General features: G+C 44.6%; 1 protein-coding gene across 1 annotated transcript in view; it reads right to left on the reverse strand.

Moving 5' to 3' along the window:
• Positions 1–2,909: 2,909 nt before the first annotated feature.
• The window catches only part of ALDH1A3 (aldehyde dehydrogenase 1 family member A3), a 50,861-nt gene continuing 31,575 nt past the window's right edge, over positions 2,910–22,195 (reverse strand). Inside the window, exons 10-13 of the mRNA XM_077263355.1 lie at positions 18,739–18,903; positions 16,785–16,942; positions 7,660–7,734; positions 2,910–5,668 (exon numbers count right to left, since the gene is read on the reverse strand). Of these exons, the coding sequence (XP_077119470.1) occupies positions 5,596–5,668; positions 7,660–7,734; positions 16,785–16,942; positions 18,739–18,903 (471 nt within the window). The 3' untranslated portion in view covers positions 2,910–5,595. The remainder of the gene's footprint in view (positions 5,669–7,659; positions 7,735–16,784; positions 16,943–18,738; positions 18,904–22,195) is intronic.

Consider the following 22,195-nt stretch of genomic DNA (forward strand, 5'->3'; position numbering starts at 1 on the left):
GCAGAACAGTGACAGTGATGTAGCCAGGACTCATGGCAGACGCGGTACTGTATAAGGTGCGCGTCTCTGACTGGGGAGCACCTAGATAGAGCAGCACGAAAAGGATGTCAGTGCCAGTTCCCCCCTAGCATCACTCCCCTTTTAGTGATGCACTAATTGGAAGACCCCCAGCCGGCCAGTGGTCACTGGAGGGGAGGGGTCCTACGGCCACGCCTACAGGGGTTAAAACCGGCGCAAATCCAAAGGAGTACGGAACACATTCGTTCCGGATAGGGGCGGCCACAGAGGCAGCTAGGGCAGGAGTGTCAGAGGCTGAAGTGCAGAGAATGGGTCGTTGGAAGTCCGCATGCTTCGCCAGATACATAAGACCCGACTTGCTTAATTAACATGTATTGTCTCTTACAGGGGTTGAAGTTTGGGTGGTAGGAGATTCCTACGTACACTGGGCTGAAAAGAGGGCCAAACTGCGGCCAGGAGGAACAAATCTCTACATCCCGGGAATAAAAGTTAACTGGAGGGGTATCAGAGGCCTCCAGTGGAAAAAGGTGTTCAAGGAGATGGTGGGCATAGCAAGGTTGGTGGAACGCCCGGTGATATTGGTGTTACACGCGGGTGGCAATGACCTGGGCAAACAAAAGGTGGCCGAGTTGTACAAATGGGTAATAACGGATACGGAACGGTTCAGCAGTCTGTTCAGGAACATGATACTGGTGTGGTCGGAGATAACACCACGGGCCGAATGGCGAGGTGCAAGAGATAAAAGAGCCATTGAGCGGACAAGGGTGAAATTCAATGCTCGGATCGGAAAATATGTGAGAGGAAGAGGCGGTATCGTGATTCATCACCAATACCTACAAAAGAAAAACACGCCACAATTAAGACCGGACGGTGTTCACCTAACGGACATTGGCCTCGATATTTTTCTGTCTGGTTTACAGGACGGGGTTGAACAAGAAGAAGCGGAGGAGGGCAAAGGTCGTAGTTGCTCGTTGGTCCAATTCCCCTGTCGATCACGGACAGGAGCTCGGCGCGAGCGGCCGTTACGATATGTAATTGCCCTTCTCAGCTTATTTAATTAATAAACTGTGACCGACCTGTTCAACCCACCTAGGACTGAGTGTGTTTCATTACGGGATTGATGGGAGGGGGGAAGGCACTGGTTACGACACCCAGGTCTCCACAGTCTGGCAGACGCGGTACTGTATAAGGTGCGCGTCTCTGACTGGGGAGCACCTAGATAGAGCAGCACGAAAAGGATGTCAGTGCCAGTTCCCCCCTAGCATCACTCCCCTTTTAGTGATGCACTAATTGGAAGACCCCCAGCCGGCCAGTGGTCACTGGAGGGGAGGGGTCCTACGGCCACGCCTACAGGGGTTAAATCCAGGTGTCCGGCCGGGAACTTTCTCTTTCCTCCCGGCGGACACCTGGAAGCATTGTCCCACCCTCCCTCCCTTTTTTAAAGGCTAAAGATGATACTAAACAGCGGGATGATGTAAAGTGGTAAAGACTATTGTAATATTTTACGTAAAAAAAAAAAAAATGTATAGGGTATGTGATATAACTAACTCTGGTAACCTTTATTAAGTCACAGCGGAAGAAGCGGAGGAGGGCAAAGGTCGTAGTCGCTCGTTGGTCCAATTCCCCTGTCGATCACGGACAGGAGCTCGGCGCGAGCGGCCGTTACGATATGTAATTGCCCTTCTCAGCTTATTTAATTAATAAACTGTGACCGACCTGTTCAACCCACCTAGGACTGAGTGTGTTTCATTACGGGATTGATGGGAGGGGGGAAGGCACTGGTTACGACACCCAGGTCTCCACAGTCTGGATGATTCAGCATGCTGATAACAGTGGAGATAAGTCGACAGCTTTGGGCGCTACTATGGATAATATCAGTAGACTCTGGAGGGTATGACAAGCAGTGGTTTAGTGAATTAAAGGGTGAGATTTAGATATGGAAAACACATGCTGAGTGGGCAATATGCACCTATTTCTTTTATATCTTCACTTTGGGAAGGTTCTACCAGCACAGGATCTAAAATCTCATAATAGGGTCAAAATGAACTATGCAGGTTTGGTAAAGATTATCTGCATGTGTTTGCATGCGGAAAATTGGGAACATAATACAATACCAGGTTGGTTAATGATCTACACGTTGCATATATTTTACGCACGTAAAGTGATCATTTTAAAATCTACCAATTCTTTGTGTGGTATTCATTGCAGACTTCCTCTGTAACACAATCTGATACGCTGCGGAAATTCTGCATCAAATTCTCCAAATGTGCATTAACTTTTAGGTTTCCTTGAGACCATGTTCACACATTATTTGGTCAGTATTTTACATCAGTATTTTACATCAGTATTTGTAGGCCAAAACCATGGGTGGAACAATCAGAAAAATATGAAAAGTATGATAGAAAGACGTCACCACTTCTGTATTTATCACCCACTCCTGGTTTTGGCTTACAAATACTGATGTAAAATACTGATCAAATACTGAACATGTGAAACTTGCCTTAGATTGTAAGTAAAATTCATGTATCTTTAGTGGCTTTTTATTCATACATTTTAACATGTTTTTTCAATTCTTTAAAAAAAGTCTATGAAAATATGTATGAAGAAATAGTCACACTTCCAGCACGCTGCGTTTTGGAATAACTAGCCGCAAAAATGTACCAAAAGAGAAGATGACACTACTAAGAAAAACCGCAATGCTTATACTGTGTTTGATGATTTCCCATCGATATGCAACTAATATGCCCTATTTTCCTAAAGCTGTTGTGTGTAGTTCATGTCCCAACTCCGCTTTTTTTCTGCAATTGTCTGTCCCAAAATGCTCAATAACAATTTGTTCTGATTATTGTGCATTTGCTGCAGTTTTTTTTCTCTTTTGTTTTATGTTTTTTGCTACATATTTGATGTGTTCTTTATGCTTTTTTTAGTGCAGTAAAATACAATTGTGTTTTTTAAATGTTTTTCATCTAGCTCCTCATAAAAATCTATAGAGGAAAAAAAGCACCAAAAACACTCAATTTGGCTATGTTCCGACGTCGCATTCTTGCTTAATTTTCCAGCTTTTGTTTTTTTTTTCAAAAAACTCTGCATTTTACTGTCGAAAAAAAGGGAACTAGATTCTTCAAGTCTCATGCAAAGTGGCTTATTTTTTCCTTGTAGATTTGAAACTGCTTTAATTCTGCAGCAGGTTATTTTTTGCAGCATTTTTCACTCATTCAATAGAATAAAAAAAAATGCATGCAAAATAGAAAAAAGGCAGCATTTCCACAATGGGGGAACATGTACTAAGTGTTTCTAAAAAACATTGGATCCCAGATGATTGTAAAGGGGTATGTTTCCCCGAATGTAGACCTGAAAGTTGCATACGGTACTTTTAGTGCTGAGGAAAAGGAATGCAATTTTTAAACATGAGACCATTTGTGTAAAATTTTGAGTGATCGAGCAATCACCCATTACAGTCACTGTACAGTAGTATGTAGGTTTTTTACTTTTTGTGCCCCTACTATATATACATTATAAAATAGGATGGGTAACACAGGAGCCCTAAGGTGGACACTCTGTAAAATCTCTCCCCTGTAACCTTACAGAATCTATATATGATTTGCTTTTTATATTCAGGTTACAATGTGTTCCTTCTGGTCAATTTTTTATTGAGTTAGTAATAAGGATTTATCATTCACAAAACTTGTATATTGACTTATTGGTCCCTTTAATTATACATTGGATGGAGTCTTCTTTATAGATATTCTTACCTTTGTTGAAAGTTATCGAGATTAGAGTCAGATCGATATAAATTATAATATACATTGCGAATAGTCAGATGAATAAACAAGCGCATAAAACAAAGGGAAGCCAGAATCCTAAAACGACCGTACCGCCTCTGGGTACCTACAGTACCTATACGCTCTTGGCTGGACCACTATCACCCAAAGTGGCACAGGTCCATACATGCAATGGGTACTGGCCATGAGTGGCTTTGGAGCCTGTTTGCTATTCATTTGTATGGCTAAGTCATCAATATTAGAGCAGTGGAAACCCCCGTTATGCCATACACAAGCTAATTATGAAACTAAACACATGACATTAAGCAATGCATGCACAGTATCTCTGTTAAGACTCATATTCTCTTAAAAATCCTCCTTGAACTGGCCAATTCTGTGTGGTGGAAGAGGATGAAGTTACCGTAAAGAGGTCCTGTCACCAGGTCAAAAGTGATCAGTTTGTGCGCTAATATTATACAGTACCTACTGTTCTGAGTGATTCACTTTTTTAAAATCCTCCATACAATCCAATGTTATGAGCTTTTTTTAGTGATGAGCGAATATACTCGTTACTCGAGATTTCCCGAGCACACTCCGGGGTCCTCTGAGTATTTTTAGTGCTCGGAGTTTTAGTTTTTAGCGCCACAGCTGAATGATTTACATCTGTTAGCCAGCATAAGTACATGCGGTGGTTTCCTGGTTACTAGGGAATCCCCACATGTAATCAAGGTGGCTAAGAGATGTGAATCATTCAGCTGAGGTGAGGAAAACGAAATCTCCGAGCACTAAAAAATACTCGGAGGACCCCCGAGCATGCTCGAGAAATCTCAAGTAACGAGTAAATTCGCTCATCACTAGCCTTTTTATTTAGTGCTATTTTTATGGTTTTTACTAAGAGGGCGTGGCTCACATGATCTTACGGGGTGTGTCTTTGCATAATTACCATATGAGCCACACCTCCTTGAAAAACCTTTAAAAAAGTGAAGCTGTCAGCAATTTCACTCTTTAGCTAATGCCATTACAGTACAGTCTGTAGAAATATTTTTTAAGTGTGCCCATGTGTAGATGAGCAGTCACCGCCACACTTGGCAATAATTAAATTATGAGCACTCTGATGATAGGATGATCTTGAAGAGCTTTGGGCGTTCTTTTTTATATTCTCAAGTAAAGTCCAAAAGGGTAGTTTCAATAATCACTTTTATCTAAAAGGTCATAAAACTATGGTTAATGCTGGGCTGATGCATTTTGGGATTACCAATCAAAATCATCCCAAAAAAGAGGTCATGACCATCAATGGAGAAGTGGTTATCCTTACGTGAACTAAATGAGAGTTTTGGAAACGTCTTAGTGGGGGACTATTTCAGACAAATATCACATCCAAACTCCTTTTCTAGATGATCTTTGCAAAATAGAGCTAAATCTACATTTCCAATATTTTATCTATCGTAAATCAGTAGGAAGTCATGGCAGAGATCAGTAAGTAACAGGTAAGCTTCAGGATGAAGTTACGTGATCCCTACTCCCTGTTTTCCTCAGCTGCGCCCATTTATGATGATGCGCTCAGATGGCATATGCCCTGACCACATATTTTCATCCATGTAATATAGGTAAAACAGGGAATATAAGACACCGTTGTACCCTCTACTGAATCACAGGTATAAAATCCCTCCATTGTCAGGGGTGAGATTGGTGCAGAAGACATTTCTGGAATGTTTCATGATAACAAAGAGATTCTCTTATTAACAAGTTTTTATAGATTTGTGTCTAGCTTGAGCAAGATGATGTACTCCCTCCATGTCATTCTTCTCTGTTCTCTTCACAGTGTCTTCGGGGATAATTTGATGGTCACAGTCTTAACTTCTGTGTATTCTGCCAGGGCATATTCACCACTACAAGGAAAACCGTTGTTAGATAGAATATTGTGCAGCTTGACTATTGATGACTATATGGGCATTCACAACTATGAACAAGTAAATCAATGAGCACTGGCAACGTCTCTTTCCAAAATTTGCTAACCATCAATTCAGTTATACTTGTCACTACACAACCGCATATATTATCTCATTGATGTACAGATCGCAGCTCCTTGGTCCTGATGTAAAATATGTACCAGGATCATCTCAACCATCAGGGACCATGTATGCTACCACAGACTGTTTTACTTCAAAGCTGGTTATCAAGAAAAGAGGGGTCCCCACACTGTTTTCTTTTTAATTATTTAAATAAATAATTTTTTAAAAAATGACATAGGGTCCCTTCATTTTTGACAACCAGCCAAGCTGAAGCAGACAGCATGGGGCTGGTATTCTCAGACTGGTAAAGGGCCATGGATATTGGGCCCCAACAGCCTAAAAATAGCAGCCCGCAGCCACCTAGAAAAGGCGCACCTATTAGAAGCACCAATTCTGGTGCTTTACCCAGCTCTTCCGACTTGTCCTGTAGCAGTGGCATATTTGTTAGGTTAATGTCACCTTTGTATTGTCTGGTGACATCAAGCCCACGGCTTAGTAATAGAGAGGTGTCTATAATATACCTATTCATTACTAATCCTATAGTCAGCTCTTACTGTTATTAGCGGCAGCAGGTGTCGGCTGATGGGAGCAGTAATCCCATCAGCCAACTACAGTGACCATAGGTAAACTTTTTACCTCCGATCACACCTGTGGGCTCACAATGTAATTTGAAAGCATGGGAATCTCTGCTGTCTGACCGGCAATAATGATTTTACCGCCGATCAGAAGCAATGTTTGCTGTGCTGTCATGCACATGACAACGCGACAAACACCTGGTATTCATTGGGTCAAACCCGAACAGTAACACGGACTTCTGGTGAAGTCCATGTTCGATGTCCATGCCCGAACAGTAGGTGTTTGGGTACAGACACTGAACTTTACTATTCCTGTTCGACCATCTCTAATACAGACACATGCATATACATACATACATACAAGTACCGTAAATACATACATACAGACACAAGCATGCACATGTATATATATATATATATATTTATATTATGCACACACAATAGAATACTTACCAGTCCCCTCTTCTTCAGTTCTTCTAAACACCCCCACAGTACAGGGCCTTTGGCAACATCACGGACATGTGACTGATCACATGATCATGATGTCACTATAGGTCCTAAAATCCCCCTGAGTACAAGACCTGTGGTGACATCACGATCACATGACTGCTATATCATAGAAGGTCCTTAAGTTGTCTCAGCATCGGATTGACATTATCAATCTAATTTTTGCTGTAGACGCCCTGGGAAGTGGGGGCCCTAGGCAAATGTCTAGTTTGCCTACCCCTAATGCCGGCCCTGAATACACAGAACTGACATACACTGTATGCTACTAATCTCAGTTTGTTTTCCTTTAGTGGACTTCTCTGCTTGAATCCCTTAATAGCATAAAAGTTCAAAATGAACGTGGGATGTCATATAAGTGTTAAAATATTCTGGATGAAATGAAAGCATAAATATAGAAACTGTCCCTTTCCAAGATTTATCACTATGATGGATATCTTTTAAGAGGAACCTGACATCTGATATATGCTGCCCAATCCACAAACAGCATGTATCAATATTTAAATCTAAATTGCTGTGGCGTTTCAGAGAAAAACATAGTTTAATAGCTACTAAGGCCCGAGCCGCACGGGAGACTAGTCGGACAGGTGGGTCCCCGGCAGCTTCTCCACGCCCGCTGCCATGGAGTGATTGGTCTCTCCTTTTTTCTTGCAAGCAGGGGTAGACCTATCACTCCCAGAGGGCGAGGACGGGATAAGCTGCCGTGGACCCTCCTGTCAGACCAGTCTCCCGTGCGGCTTGGACCCTGGCAAATCATTATTCTCTCATAGACTCAACAGCTTAACTTACAGTTCTCTGCCATTTCCTGACATCTTGAAGCCTCCAAATGGGGTCTGTGCATGGAGGGCATTGTAACAATTAATCCTGCAACGCAAGATAAAAGTTAGGTTAGGAGGCATGTAGGAGGAAAGGTCTTGATGTTTTCTTGGCTGTAGTATATAACTTTGATACTTTTGTTGGCTAAAATGGATCATTTAAACCAAATCGACCACTATCCAGGTATAAAAAGATTAAACCCCAGTAGGTAAAACAGAAAATAAAGTTTGACTTAACTTGTCTACAATCTACTAATTTACCCTTAAATGCTTTGTCTCATCAGGAATAAAGACAACAGAGCAATCAACAACTGGAAGCGGTGATATCAGTAAGGGTATGTTCCCACGGTCAGTAAATGCTGCGGGTTGGCGTTGTGTACATGCGCAGCATCCAACCCGCAGCGGCCAGATGTTACAGCATAGTGGACTGGATTTGAAGAAATCCCATCTCCACTATGTGTGCACCGCCACCCGCGGCTTGCCTGCGGAGACTGACATGCGGCGCATCTTTCCAGACCGCAGCATGTCAATCTATCTTGCGGAGACACTCAGTCTCCGCAAGATAAATGTTCCCGTACAATGTATTGGGCACGGTGATTCCGCACAGTTCAATGAACACATGCGGAAACACCTGCGTTCAAAAGCCGGCAGCACTTTGGATGGAGCAGACATGTACTGTGTCCAAAGCGCTGCTGGTTCCTGACCATGGGAACATACCTTTACAGCAGCCAAAATGTAGTATTCATTACAAGTGACCAATGAAAAAATAGGCTTTTATCTAATACATAAACTGGCCATGTTCATTAGGGTATGTTCACACAATTTTATGTTCAGGTAGAAAACTAAGCATTTTGATTTTTCATTGGTGTTATCTGTAAAGGTTTTCTTTTTTAATCATTCTTAGGGTTTGCTTATACTAGTGTATAAAAAGATAAATTCTCATCCAGGAGAGTGGGCCAATTGTTTCTCATTTATCATCTGTATACAATCCATTTTTTTTTACTCCGCAACTATTAATCTTTTACAGAACAATTTACAGTTTCCAATGCTACAGAATTGTAAAATCTCGTAAAAATCAGATGTTATACTGATGGTCTGTATGGCATGCAATTTTTTTTTTCCTCGCACTATTCCGGTTTTTCTGATGCCGAATACAGCTGAGAAAAACTGCAGATCTGCACTCATCTGTTTCATTGAATAACATTGGTCCGAGTGCAATCTGATTTATAATACTAATAATACTATGATATGATCTATACGCTAGTATGAGCGAACCCTTAGGCCGGGATCACACATACGCGAGATATACGCGAGAGTCTCGCAGGTGAAAACCCAGCTCTGGCGCCGGCACTCCGGAGCGGAGCGTGCAGCCGCACAGCAATACATGGAGCTGCACGCTCTGCTCCGGAGTGCCTGCGCCAGAGCTTTGTTTTCACCTGCGAGACTCGGCCGTATCTCGCGTATGTGTGATCCCAGCCTAATAGTGATTTTTGGGATGATTTTAGGCCATTTTTTATGTAAAAAGTAATGAAGAAAACACTGGCTCATTTTGCAGTGAAAATGCTTACAAAATGCTCAAAAAGACACCCAGGCATCTTCTGGGCATCTTTGTAGCCTTCCCATTGAATTCTGTTATGAAGTATGGAGCGGCTTCACAGTGGAAAATGCCTGAAGAATGGTTAAGACACTCCTTTTAACCACTTGGCATCTTTGGAAACCAGAAGAAGTTACCGTAAACGGTGCTGAAAAACGTGAACATATAAACAGAAAGTTGCGTTTACATGGAAATATTTAGAACGAGTATTTCATTCAGGCGTTTTTTGAGTGATTTTTCAGGTGTTCTCCAAACAGGATCCTCTCCAAAAACATTGAAAAAAAAATGATGTGTGGACGTTAGAATAAAAACCAATCTTTGATATTGTCTCTCCGCTATGACTATAGTAAGAGCAGAACTTAAAAGATCATTTTACATGGATCACAAGACTAAGGGCTTGAAGCGATGGCCGGGGGACCACCACGGTGCAGGAAGACTACTGTACACAAGATGAGGTGCAAACAACAAAGGTTAGATTTATTGGGAAACAGGAAATGGAGAGGACAAGGAAGGTGCAAACAGGGGTTTACAATAACAAAAGATAATGCACATGAGTCAATTTGTCTGTAAATAGCACAGTGCTTAAGCAATTGCAAACTCAGAACCTATCTCACAAGCAACTTTACACAATAAAACATATATCGTTGCTACTCTGCATATATTCTCCCTGGCCTTCACTACGCAGGCCACACGGCTACCGTGCTCTAACTACTGAAGCCTGTACTAGGCCCTAACTAGTGCACCAGACAGGAACAGACTCACGGTGATGTTGGGGACACAGGTCCAGTCCCAGGGGGCCCCCGAAGTCCTAAACGGTGGTGCGCACGGATTCCTGTCGGCTCTGTAAAGCGTGGTCTTTCTTTGCTCCTGGAAACCGTAAGTCCCCTTTTCAGTATCTTCGTGGTTTCACCAACCAGCGCAGAACAGCCACCCTTTGCTGTAACCGGGAAAGTCTATTTAACAATCGCAGTTCGTCTCAAGCTGTGTAGTCTTTCTTGCAGCCAACGATTCTTCCTTGCAGGCAGAACAGCTCACAGTTCTCTCTGTTCCCTCTCAAAACACTTCTTCCTCTCGCTGCTCAGCTCCACCCACTCTCCACAGCACCGACCAGTTCAAAGCAAAAACAAGAGTAGGGGAGAACAGTAGAACATACCATCACATCAGACAAGGGGATGCAGCCTCTTAAAGTAACAGCGTGTTTCTTATTATCCATACCAGCACCACCCTCTTACATGCCTCCCTTCTTAATGATGGTCGTCCTCGGCCATCACAGCTTCAGGGTAAAAGTGTAATGGAGGAGGCAACAAAGGTATATAAACAGACAGAGCACACTGTTCTACATATCGGACTGGTGGAACCCCTGCATTAGACCTCTGGGATCTCCGAAGCTCTTGGCTGTCAGGCAAGGCTTGACTATCTTCCGGAGTAACACTTGTTGCAGGGGACATGGTGCGCTCTTGTCTGGTCTCATCCTCACATGGCGGTACTGGTACATCCATGAGATTACTGCCTCGGGGCGGCTGAGGACCCCCTACTGTGTCAGGGACGGTCCACCACTCATCCTCGATTTGGACATCAGGCATGACAGATTCAGGAAGTGGAGTGGCACCTCCAGGCAACAATGGCACAGAACAGACCTCAGACCGGCAAGGCCGCAGCATATTTCTGTGAAGTACTCTAGGGGTGGATGACCCATCTTCAATCTGTACCTTGTAGACAGGGCCGTTAGCATACACTCGCTCGATAACCTTGTACAGCTGTACTTCCCATCTCTCACTTAGTTTTCCCTTAGGGTGTCTCTCTCTGACCAATACCCGGTCTCCAGGTTGAAGCGGTAACTCTTGAGTCGGTTTGCGGGCCGTATGTTCTTTTCCTTGCAGTTGCTGACCCGCCAACCGCCGTATCGTTTGCAAACGTTGCCGATGCTCTTTCACCCATGAGGTGACATTTCGCTCCATCAGCTCCTCTGGCTGTTCCAGATTCAGCTCAATGATCTCTCGTCCAGCTCTTCCAAACAACAGTAGATAGGGGGTATAACCCGTGGTGGAGTGGACCCGATTGTTGTAGGTCCAGACCAATTCCGGCAGATAGTCTGGCTAACACACCTTCTTATCCTCCTCCAATGTTCTCAGCATCTGAAGCAAGGTTCTGTTAAAGCATTCGCAAGCTCCATTGCCTTGAGGATGGTAAGGGGTGGTCCGGGACCACTCGATGCCATACATGCGATACAATTCTTCCATCACCTTGCCTTGGAAACACGCGCCTTGGTCGGAGTGGATGCGCTTTGGGCACCCATACACCCGGATGAAGTCTTGGCAGATGGCTCGCGCCGCCGATTCCGCAGTCTGGTCTCTAGTCGGAGTTACTACTGCGAACTTAGAAAAATGATCGGTCATCACCAAACAATATTGCGGCCCCCGGGCCGAGTGTCCCACGAGGAGATAGTCGATCATCAAGACTTCCAATGGCTCCTTAGTTTGTATGGTCTGGATGGGTGCCCTCTGTTCAGTACTCTTAATGAGGTCACATACTCGACACTGCCGGCAAACCTCTTCCACCACAAGCTCCAACCGAGGACAATAGACATGCCGCTGCAACCATTGGTAGGTCTTTGTGGAGCCAAAGTGCGCTCCAAATTCATGGGCTTCTTTAGCTATTTCTGGAGCCATTCTTCCTGGGATGACCACTTGCCACCTTACTTCCATACCTTTTGGCTGTTGTTTCTTACGATATAGTACTGACTCTCGCACTTCCAGTCTATCCCACTGGTGCAACACACTCCTCGTTTCAGAGTCCAGATTATCTCTCTCTTGTTTGACAGGCTTCCGCTTTTGCGTTACCCACCATTTCATCTGTCTCAGCCCTTCGTCTTCATCCTGAATGTGCCCCCATTCTTCATTGGTTCTTCCCAGGGACCGAGGTAATGCGCAGGCCTCCCTTCTTGACTGGGCCACAACCATTGGGGGCTTGAACTTATTAAAGTCTGGGGTTTCCTCCTCTTCGAGTTGTTCGTCAAGATCCCCCACTGGAGTCTCCACAGGCACTCTGGACAGCCCATCCGCATTTGCGTTTTCGGTAGCAGAGCGATAGCGGATAGTAAAGTCGAACTTGGCCAGGCGAGCCATCCACCGTTGTTCTAAGGCCCCCAGTTTAGCATTCTCAAGGTGGGCCAGGGGATTATTGTCTGTTTGAACTTGAATTTTTGTACCTGTCAGGAAGCCTGCAAACTTTTCTGTCATGGCCCACACCAGAGCCAGGAGCTCTAACCGGAAGGAGCTGTAATTGTGAGGGTTTCTTTCGCTGTCTCGCAGGGACCTGCTAGCATACCCGATGACTCTCTCATGTCCATCCTGTATCTGAGAAAGTACTGCACCGAGTCCATGTAGGCTACCATCGGTGTACAACAGGAACGGTTGATCGAAGTCTGCGTAGGCCAAAATCGGGGCCGAAGTAAGGGCATTCTTTATAGCCTGGAAGGCCTCGTGTTGTCCCTGTGCCCAGGGGATGCGCTGGGTCTTCGGCACTCCAGCGGTCCCCCTCAGCAACTCATTGAGAGGACCGGCCACCTTCGCGAAGTCTTTAACAAACCGACGGTAGTACCCCGCGAGTCCCAGGAAGGCCTGGAGTTCTCTCACTGTTTGAGGGACTGGCCACTTCTGGATAGCAGCCACTTTTTCTGGCGAGGGTAGAACTCCATCTTGTGACACAATGTGACCTAGGTACTCGATCTCCCTCTTGAAGAGGTGGCATTTCTTTGGCTTCAACTTCAGGTTATGAGCACGCAATCTTCCGAGTACCTGTCCAAGCCGGGCAAGGTGGTCTTCGAAAGAGGATGAAAACACAATGATGTCATCCAGATAGATCAGGGTAGCCTCGAAATTTAAATCTCCCAAACACTTTTCCATCAGCCGTTGAAAGGTGCCTGGAGCATTGGAGAGCCCGAAGGGCATCCGGTTAAACTCGACCAGTCCCATAGGGAGGATGAAGGCAGTTTTCTCTCTGTCTTTCTCTGCCACGGCTACTTGCCAATATCCGCTTGCTAGGTCCAGGGTGGAGAAGTACTTGGCTTTCCCCAACGCTGTCAAGGATTCTTCGATGCGGGGCAACGGATACGAGTCTCGAACAGTGCAGGCATTGAGTTTTCTGTAATCTACACAGAACCGGATGGTCCCGTCCTTTTTCTTGACGAGCACCACCGGGGCTGCCCAAGGGCTCTGACTACTCTGCACCACTCCGGAATCCAGCATCTGCCTCAGTAATGTTTTCACCTCTTGGTACATTTTGGGCGGGATCTGTCGGTATCGTTCTCGAATTGGACGAGCTTCCCCAGTCGGGATCTCATGCGTGATGGCTTCAGTACAGCCGAAATCTTCGGCATGACGGGCGAATGCGGCCTGATTCTTCCACAGCATAGTTTCTATCGCTTGCACACGCTCAGGGCCCATAGCCTTCACATCCACTTCCATTTGCTCAAGGATGACCCATCCACTCCACTCCGGGGATGGTGTCTCTTCGTCTTCCGCAGCAACTGCTAGGGTCCACCCCACGCCTTCTTTCAGTGATAAGGACATCTCCTTCTGACTCACCACTTCACCCTTATGCAGGTACACCAGGGCCAGATCTGTCCCTCGTGGCAAGGCGACCTCCCTGGGGCTCACATTCAAAGCTCTTATGGGGACATGTCCTCGCTGGACCACAGCTATCGTACGAGCTATCATGACTTCTTGATCCACTCCTCCGCCTACCACAGGCTGAACAACCACTTCCAACCCATCAAGGTTGCGGTGAGTCCCCACTGGAAGGTACACTATAGTTTCTTGCTCGGGAGGTAGGATTACAGGTTCTTTCCCAGGAGCCCGGATGACCCCTACCGTCTGATAAGATGGCACACTCTTCTGCGTCCCACAGACGCGGATCAGTCGTTGAAGGGCTTCTTGAGTAGGCTCATGTGGGGTAGCCTTCTTCCAATATCCAGGTCCCCGTTTGGTAAACATAATCTGATCGAGTTCGCGTAGGATATTCATTCCCAGTACTACAGGCACATCTTTCTTGACAGGCTCAGGGACTAGTAGGATCCCTTTTCTTCCAACTGCTTGTCCACAAATTCGAATATTCATCCACACGACCCCTGTGACCGGAATCGGCTGTTGGTTGGCAGCAAACAAGCGAATCAATGTCTCTTTTTCTGGCTTGGCCAGGTTCTGGAAATGTTGCTTGAAGTACGCTTCTGACATCGTTGTCACTTGGGACCCGGTATCTACCAGGCAATCCACCAGAATTCCTTCAAATTCAGCCCGTAGGATGGGGCTCCCAGCAATCAAGTGCTCATTATGATATGGGGCGGCCTCTCTTCTCGCCTCCCCCGCAGAGTGCCGCACTACCGCGGGGGTTGGTAGTTTAACGGCGGCCTCCACTGGCCCTGGGTATAGTTCCGACAGTCTCTGGCAAGGTGCCACCGTCCTCCACACTCCCAGCATTGAATGCCTCCCCCTCGCCGAGGAGTACTTCGAGCCTGTCCTCGTGCCTCCGATGCCTGACGGGAGGGGGCTTGTTCCCACTGATCCCTTGTCGATCGGGCCGAAGGATGATTGCATGAGTATGGTGGGTCAGTCACTTGTAGTTCCCCCACTCTCCGCTCCATCTGTGTCAGTTTCTCTTGCACGTTAACAAGGGACCGCTGCAAGTCTTGCACTACCTGGACCAGCACTTCTTGATGGTTTGAGTCCCCTCTGGAATTGGTGCCCTGGACACGCATCAATCCAGACGCATAGCTTTCTTCTTTACTTCGGGCCACTGTTTCCGCCAGGACTTGACGAAACGTAAGGGCTGGATCTGCCCGGACCCGTTCTGACAGTGCTTGCCTCAAGGATGTGCTGTGTAGTCCCAAAATGAATTGCTCCCGGAGTATCCGGTCTTTAGAGCCCATGCTGCCAAATCCATCTGCCTCCTTTCTCTGCACCTCTTCGAACACTTCTTGCAGTGCTGTTGCATACTGAGAAATTCCTTCTTCTTCCCGCTGCAGCCTAGAGAAAAATTTGGCGCGAAGATGCCCCGCGCTAGCAGTCTCGCCGTAGATCTCTTCCAGGAACTTCACTAGCTCCTTCAGGGTACTGCGGGTGAGTTCTGGTTGTAGGCAGACATTTCTGCGGGCTTCCCCATCTAGGGCAGTTAAAGCAATGTCCACTTCGAGGTCTGAGCTTATGTTATAAATCTTCAGGGTGCATTGCAGCCGGGACACCCAGTCGGACAGTGGCATATTCTTGCCATCAAACTTTGGGAGCACACTAAATATGGTGCCCATAGGGAGTGTCCTTGCAGGGGTTCCACCAATGCCCACAGCATCCCCATTAATGTTAACATTCCCGCCATTGCTGTCAGCTGCCTCCATCTTGATGACAGTACCCTGCTCGCAGCGCCACTTGAAGCGATGGCCGGGGGACCACCACGGTGCAGGAAGACTACTGTACACAAGATGAGGTGCAAACAACAAAGGTTAGATTTCTTGGGAAACAGGAAATGGAAAGGACAAGGAAGGTGCAAACAGGGGTTTACAATAACAAAAGATAATGCACATGAGTCAATTTGTCTGTAAATAGCACAGTGCTTAAGCAATTGCAAACTCAGAATCTATCTCACAAGCAACTTTACACAATAAAACATATATCGTTGCTACTCTGCATATATTCTCCCTGGCCTTCACTACGCAGGCCGCACGGCTACCGTGCTCTAACTACTGAAGCCTGTACTAGGCCCTAACTAGTGCACCAGACAGGAACAGACTCACGGTGATGTTGGGGACACAGGTCCAGTGCCAGGGGGCCCCCGAAGTCCTAAACGGTGGTGCGCACGGATTCCTGTCGGCTCTGTAAAGCGTGGTCTTTCTTTGCTCCTGGAAACCGTAAGTCCCCTTTTCAGTATCTTCGTGGCTTCACCAACCAGCGCAGAACAGCCACCCTTTGCTGTAACCGGGAAAGTCTATTTAACAATCGCAGTTCGTCTCAAGCTGTGTAGTCTTTCTTGCAGCCAACGATTCTTCCTTGCAGGCAGAACAGCTCACAGTTCTCTCTGTTCCCTCTCAAAGCACTTCTTCCTCTCGCTGCTCAGCTCCACCCACTCTTCACAGCACCGACCAGTTCAAAGCAAAAACAAGAGTAGGGGAGAACAGTAGAACATACCATCACATCAGACAAGGGGATGCAGCCTCTTAAAGTGACAGCGTGTTTCTTATTATCCATACCAGCACCACCCTCTTACAGGCTCACGCAGAGGTCCATGCAATACAGTCCAAGCACAGACTGCAATGCACAGACCGGCCGCGGGTCTCCTGACCGGAGCCTCATAGAATTATATGAAGGTGTCAGGAGTCCCGCGGCCAGTCCGTGCTCGGATCATGTTGAGCGAATGTCTGGATGAGCCCTAATTATGGGTTGACACATTATAGTAAAGATCATTAAACCAAAATAGGGAACATTATATATCTAATGTGTGAAATATCCCAAACACACCATACTGTTCCAGATTGCAGCGCCGAGGCAACGCCGAGTGCTTTGTCCAGGCTTTCTGTGAACACAGCGGCCGTCAGTCCATATTCTGTATTATTTGCTCTCTTTATCACTTCCTCGATGTTTTTGAACTTTAGGATGGACTGAACAGGTCCAAAAATCTGCAGTAATCACAGACATCAATGATTAGATGAGTTTACCTCACACTGTTCCAGGGAGCAGAATTGGATTAATACTGGTCTTGATCTGCTAATCATTTCATTTAATTGCGCAACTGCTTGATTTATTAGTATCTAGAGAAATTATCTATGTCGCTTACCCCATGTGCAGGGCATTGCAGTAGCTTAGGTATCCATGGTTACAGCCACTCACATAGTGACAGGTGTTAGTTGTTAGTAACCATGGATATCTAAGCTACTGCAATGCCCTGCACATGGGGTAAACGGCATAGTGAATCAGAAGAACTATACTACATGTCTAATTGGAGATATTTGCTATATTTATTATTACACCTACTACATATTGGGGTATGATATTGGAGATTGGGATACCCATTTAACATGATAATTGGGTTCTATGTCCACATGCGTCTAATATCTGACCCCATGTCTGGCATCTTTAAATGAAGGGCAGAAGTCATTTCAGTCTACAAGTATTGCAATGTCTTATGCATTGTGAAAACCCATAGTTGGATAGAAAAAAATGTTAAATATTTTTTTGTACGTTTTGAACAAAAAATGAAAACTGTATATAGCTGCTTTTTTCCCTCATTAAAGGGAATATGTAACCTACTTTTTCGTATATAAGCTTCGGCCACCGCCATCAGGGGTTTATCTACAGCATTCTGTAATGCTGTAGATAAGCCCCCGATGTAACCTGAAAGATAAGAAAAACAAGTTAGATTATACTCACCTGGGGGGGGCGGTCCGGTCCGATGGGCGATGCGGTCCGGGTCCGGCGCCTCCCATCTTCATGCGATGACGTCCTATTCCTTGCTTCGTGTCGCGGCTCCTGCACAGGCGTATTGATTTGCCCTGTTGAGAGCAGCGTAAAGTACTGCAGTGCGCAGGCTCTGGGCAACTCTGACCTTTCCCGGCGCCTGCGCACTGCAGTACTTTGCTCTGCCCTCAACAGAGCAGATGAAGTACACCTGTGCAGGAGCCGCGGCAGGAAGACAAGAAGAGGACGTCATCGTATGAAGCTGGACCCGGACCACGACGCCCATCGGACCGGACCGCACCGGGACCGCCCCTGGGTGGGTATAATCTAACTTGCTTTTCTTATCTTTCAGGTTACATTGGGGGCTTATTTACAGCATTACAGATTGCTGTAGATAAGCCCCTAAAGGCGGTGGCCGCAGCTTATATACGAAAAAGTAGGTGACAGATTCCCTTTAACAATCTTTCTTCATAGTTAAAAATAAATAATTAAAAAGGCTACACACATTTGGTATCAACCACTGCAAAAAAACAAGCCATTAAAACAAATTAAATTTGGAAATTTGGCATGTGGGCCTGCAAAATAAAGATAACGTCACTTATTTTGCACAGTCAGTGCACCCGCAACTGATTATATAGTGAGACTCATAAAAAGCTGACATTTCTCTGTTCTGTAGAGATCACTTTTCAGCCTTTTCATCTCATTACTATGACACGCAGGATTACAATGACAGGTATCAACTATATATATACAGTAGATAACATCAGATCCAGCATTTATAATAGCTGTCGTCACAGCTCACCTCCACCCTCTCCCTGCACAATAAATTTGGTAACTAAGAAGCCGACCCTGCAGAATGAGACTGTTGTTATTACAGTAGACGCTTTATAATCAGTAATAAAGGAGGCTGGCAAGGTCTTCTGCTGGGATAATATGGGCATGTATGATCATTGGGCCGTTAATTGACACCAACTAAGGCTATTTTCATTATTGTCGGATAAACATTAGATGACATTACCTCTTCTTTTGCTATTCTCATGTCATCGGTTACTTCAGAGAATACAGTAGGTTTAATAAAAAATCCCCGCTCCCCAACAGCCGAGCCGCCACACTCTAATTTTGCGCCTTGATCCTTTCCACTCTGTATAAATTCCAGCACCTTATTGAATTGTTCTTCATCAATCTGAGGATGATAGAAACAGATGTGATCACGTCACAAGTTAGGAAATAAGAATGTAATCTCTCTACCTATCTATCTTTGAAAAGAATTTGTGTTGTCTCGACTCAAATGTCAAATTTGAGCTAAATGAAGTCCTTTTTAGGCTACGTTCCCACCATGAGCTCTTGGTGCATATCTGATGCTGTGTATTTTTGCTGAGTCAAAAACGCAGCGTCTTAAGCCATGTTCACACGTTCAGTATTTGGTCAGTATTTTACATCAGTATTTGTAAGCCAAAACCAGGAGTGGAATAATCAGAGGAAACGTATAATAGAAAGACGTCACCACTTCTGCATTTCTCACCCACTCCTGGTTTGGGCTTACAAATACTGATGCATAATACTGACCAAATACTGCCAGTGTGAATGTGGCCTTAGGCCGGCGTCACACTAGAGAGGAATACGGATGAGGGAGAGGGGAAGAAACAACGCATTGCACACGGACCAATGTTTCTCTATGGGGCAGCTTCCATCAGCCGTATATTTCTAGGCTATATTTTACGGGCTGGGAAAATCGCAGCATACTGCGTTTGTCAGCGTATTGCGCAAAAAATCAGCCAATGAAAGTCTATGGGGCAAGAAAAATACGGATTACACACGGGCCATGCGTGTGACTTGCGCGAAATACGCACTGGTGTTCTATAGAAAAGCCGGCAATTCAATGCGGTGTACAGTAAAATCACACTGACAGGTTAGAATAGAATAAAATGAATGTCTACACAGTATAGGTATATATATATATATATATATATATATATATATATATATATATATATATATGTATGTCATTGACACACACATATATATGTATTTATATTTCATACAGAGCTAGATACTGTAGCAGAAAAGCCGGTAATTCAATTGCCGGCTTTTGCTATCTCCTTACCAAACCTGACAGAGAAAAAACTGGCGTAGGCTCCCGTGCAATTTTCTCCACCAGAGTGGGAAAGCCAGTGACTGAGGTCAGATATTAATAGCTTAGAGAGGGACCATGGTTATTGGCTCCCCTGGCTAAAAAAACATCTGCCCCCAGCCACCCCAGAAAAGGCACATCTTGAAGATGCGCCTATTCTGGCACTTAGCCACTCTCCTCCCACTACCGAGTAGCGGTGGAATATGGGGTAATAAGGGGTTAATGTCACCTTGCTAATGTAAGGTGACATTAAGCCAGGTTAATAATGGAGAGTTGTCAATAAGACACCTATCCATTATTAATCCAATAGTAATAAAGGGTTAAAAAAACACACATTATGAATAAAGTATTTTAATGAAATAAATACACATGGGGTTTTAATATCTTTATTGTACGCTCATTCCAACTGATGACCCTTGCCTTCTGAAAAAAAAAATGAATATAAAAAGCAACAATATCCCATACCTGTCATGTCCCACAATGTAAATCCATCTCAAGGGGTCAAATAAATTTACAACCAGGAGCCTGCTAATGCAGCCGCCCCTGGCTGTAAAAACTGGGGAATGAATTGAATGCAGCTTCGTTGACTTGCAGTGCTGCGCCCCCTGGTGGCACAAACTCATATGAACTCTAGCGTGGGAATTTTTCTGAATATTTTCTCACACTAGAGTTCATATGAGTTTATGCCACCAGGGGGCGCAGCACCACAAGTCAACGAAGCTGCATTCCATTCATTCCCCAGTTTTTACAGCCAGGGGCGGCTGCATTAGCAGGTTCCTGGTTGTAAATTTATTTAACCCCTTCAGATGGATTTACATCGTGGGACATGACTGTACGGCGGACAGGTATCGGATATTGTTGCTTTTTTATTTTCTTTTTTTTTTTCAGAAGACAAGGGTCATCAGTTGGATTGAGCGTACAATAAAGATAGTAAAACCCCATGTGTATTTATTTAATTAAAATACTTTATTCATAATGTGTGTGTGTTTTTTAACCCTTTATTACTATTGGATTAATAATGGATAGGTGTCTTATTGACATTTCTCCCTTATTAACCAGGCTTAATGTCACCTTACATTAGCAAGGTGACATTAACCTCTTATTACCCCATATGCCAATACCACAGGGCAGTGGGAAGAGAGAGGCTAATCTTACAGATGCGCCTTTTCTGGGGTTGGGGGGGCAAGTGTTTTTAGCCGGGGGGACAATAACCATGGTCCCTCTCTAGGCTATTAATATCTGCCCTCAGTCACTGGCTTTCCCACTGTGGCGGAGAAAATTGCGCGGGAGCCCACGCCAGTTTTTTCCACGATTCAACCCTTTATTTTAACACCTAGAGCTCCCAAATTTTGCACACACACACTACTAACATTATTAGTGAGGAATATGTAAAAATATAACGGCTATGAAATGGTTTACTGTATGTAAACCATGTCTCATATCCTGTCGGGTTTGATAAGGAGATAGCAAAAGCTGGCAATTGAATTACCGGCTTTTATGCTATCTAGCTCTGTATGAAATTTAAATATAAATATATATATATATATATATATATACTGTATATATGTGTCTCACTGACATAGAGAGAGAGAGAGAGACTGTATATATGTTTTCACGAATATTTGAGCCCATGGATCCATTCTATGTCCTTTTTGCAAGCCCACGAGAAATCTCGCCGTGCGGATGCCATACGGATGCCATACAGATGACACATGGATAATTTTTGGATAAAAAATCACATCCTCGCATTGAATACAGATCACTGTTCAGGAACTCTTCTGCGTATTTCGGCCATAAAAAACGGACCGTATTTTGATACGTTAGGTCTGACCCCGGCCTTAGAGTTCCAGCATAATGGATGGGATTTATAGAAATCTCCTGCCCAATGTGCGTCGTTTTTACTCAGCAAATCCGCAGCATGTCAATATGTCTTGTGGATACTCTGAGTTTTCTGAGCGGAATTATTAGATGCAGGGAAAATAATACACATGTGATTTTTGTGCATTTATGTGATGGGAAAAGCATAAAAAAATGCATGTAATCTGCACCTAAGTATATCAAAGCCAAATACGAGGAAGGATCAAAAACAAAGCAGCTTTATTTAAAGCATGACAAAAACGCAGCATAAAAACACAATAAAAAAATCACAATTAACGTAATTTAAAAAATAGGTGCAGAAATTCTCATAAAGCCTGACACTGATTTTTTTTTTTTTGCATTGCTGCTTTTTTTTTTTATTTTACATTGTGGATTACTGACCAGGAACCTGAAGCCTGCAAATTATTACAGTGCCGCATATTTCTTTGCTTTGTATCTCTTTCTTTCTCTTTCTTTCTTTCTTTCT

This window comes from Ranitomeya variabilis, chromosome 5 (genome assembly GCF_051348905.1).
Source record: "Ranitomeya variabilis isolate aRanVar5 chromosome 5, aRanVar5.hap1, whole genome shotgun sequence".
In the NCBI taxonomy this organism is placed as follows: domain Eukaryota; kingdom Metazoa; phylum Chordata; class Amphibia; order Anura; family Dendrobatidae; genus Ranitomeya; species Ranitomeya variabilis.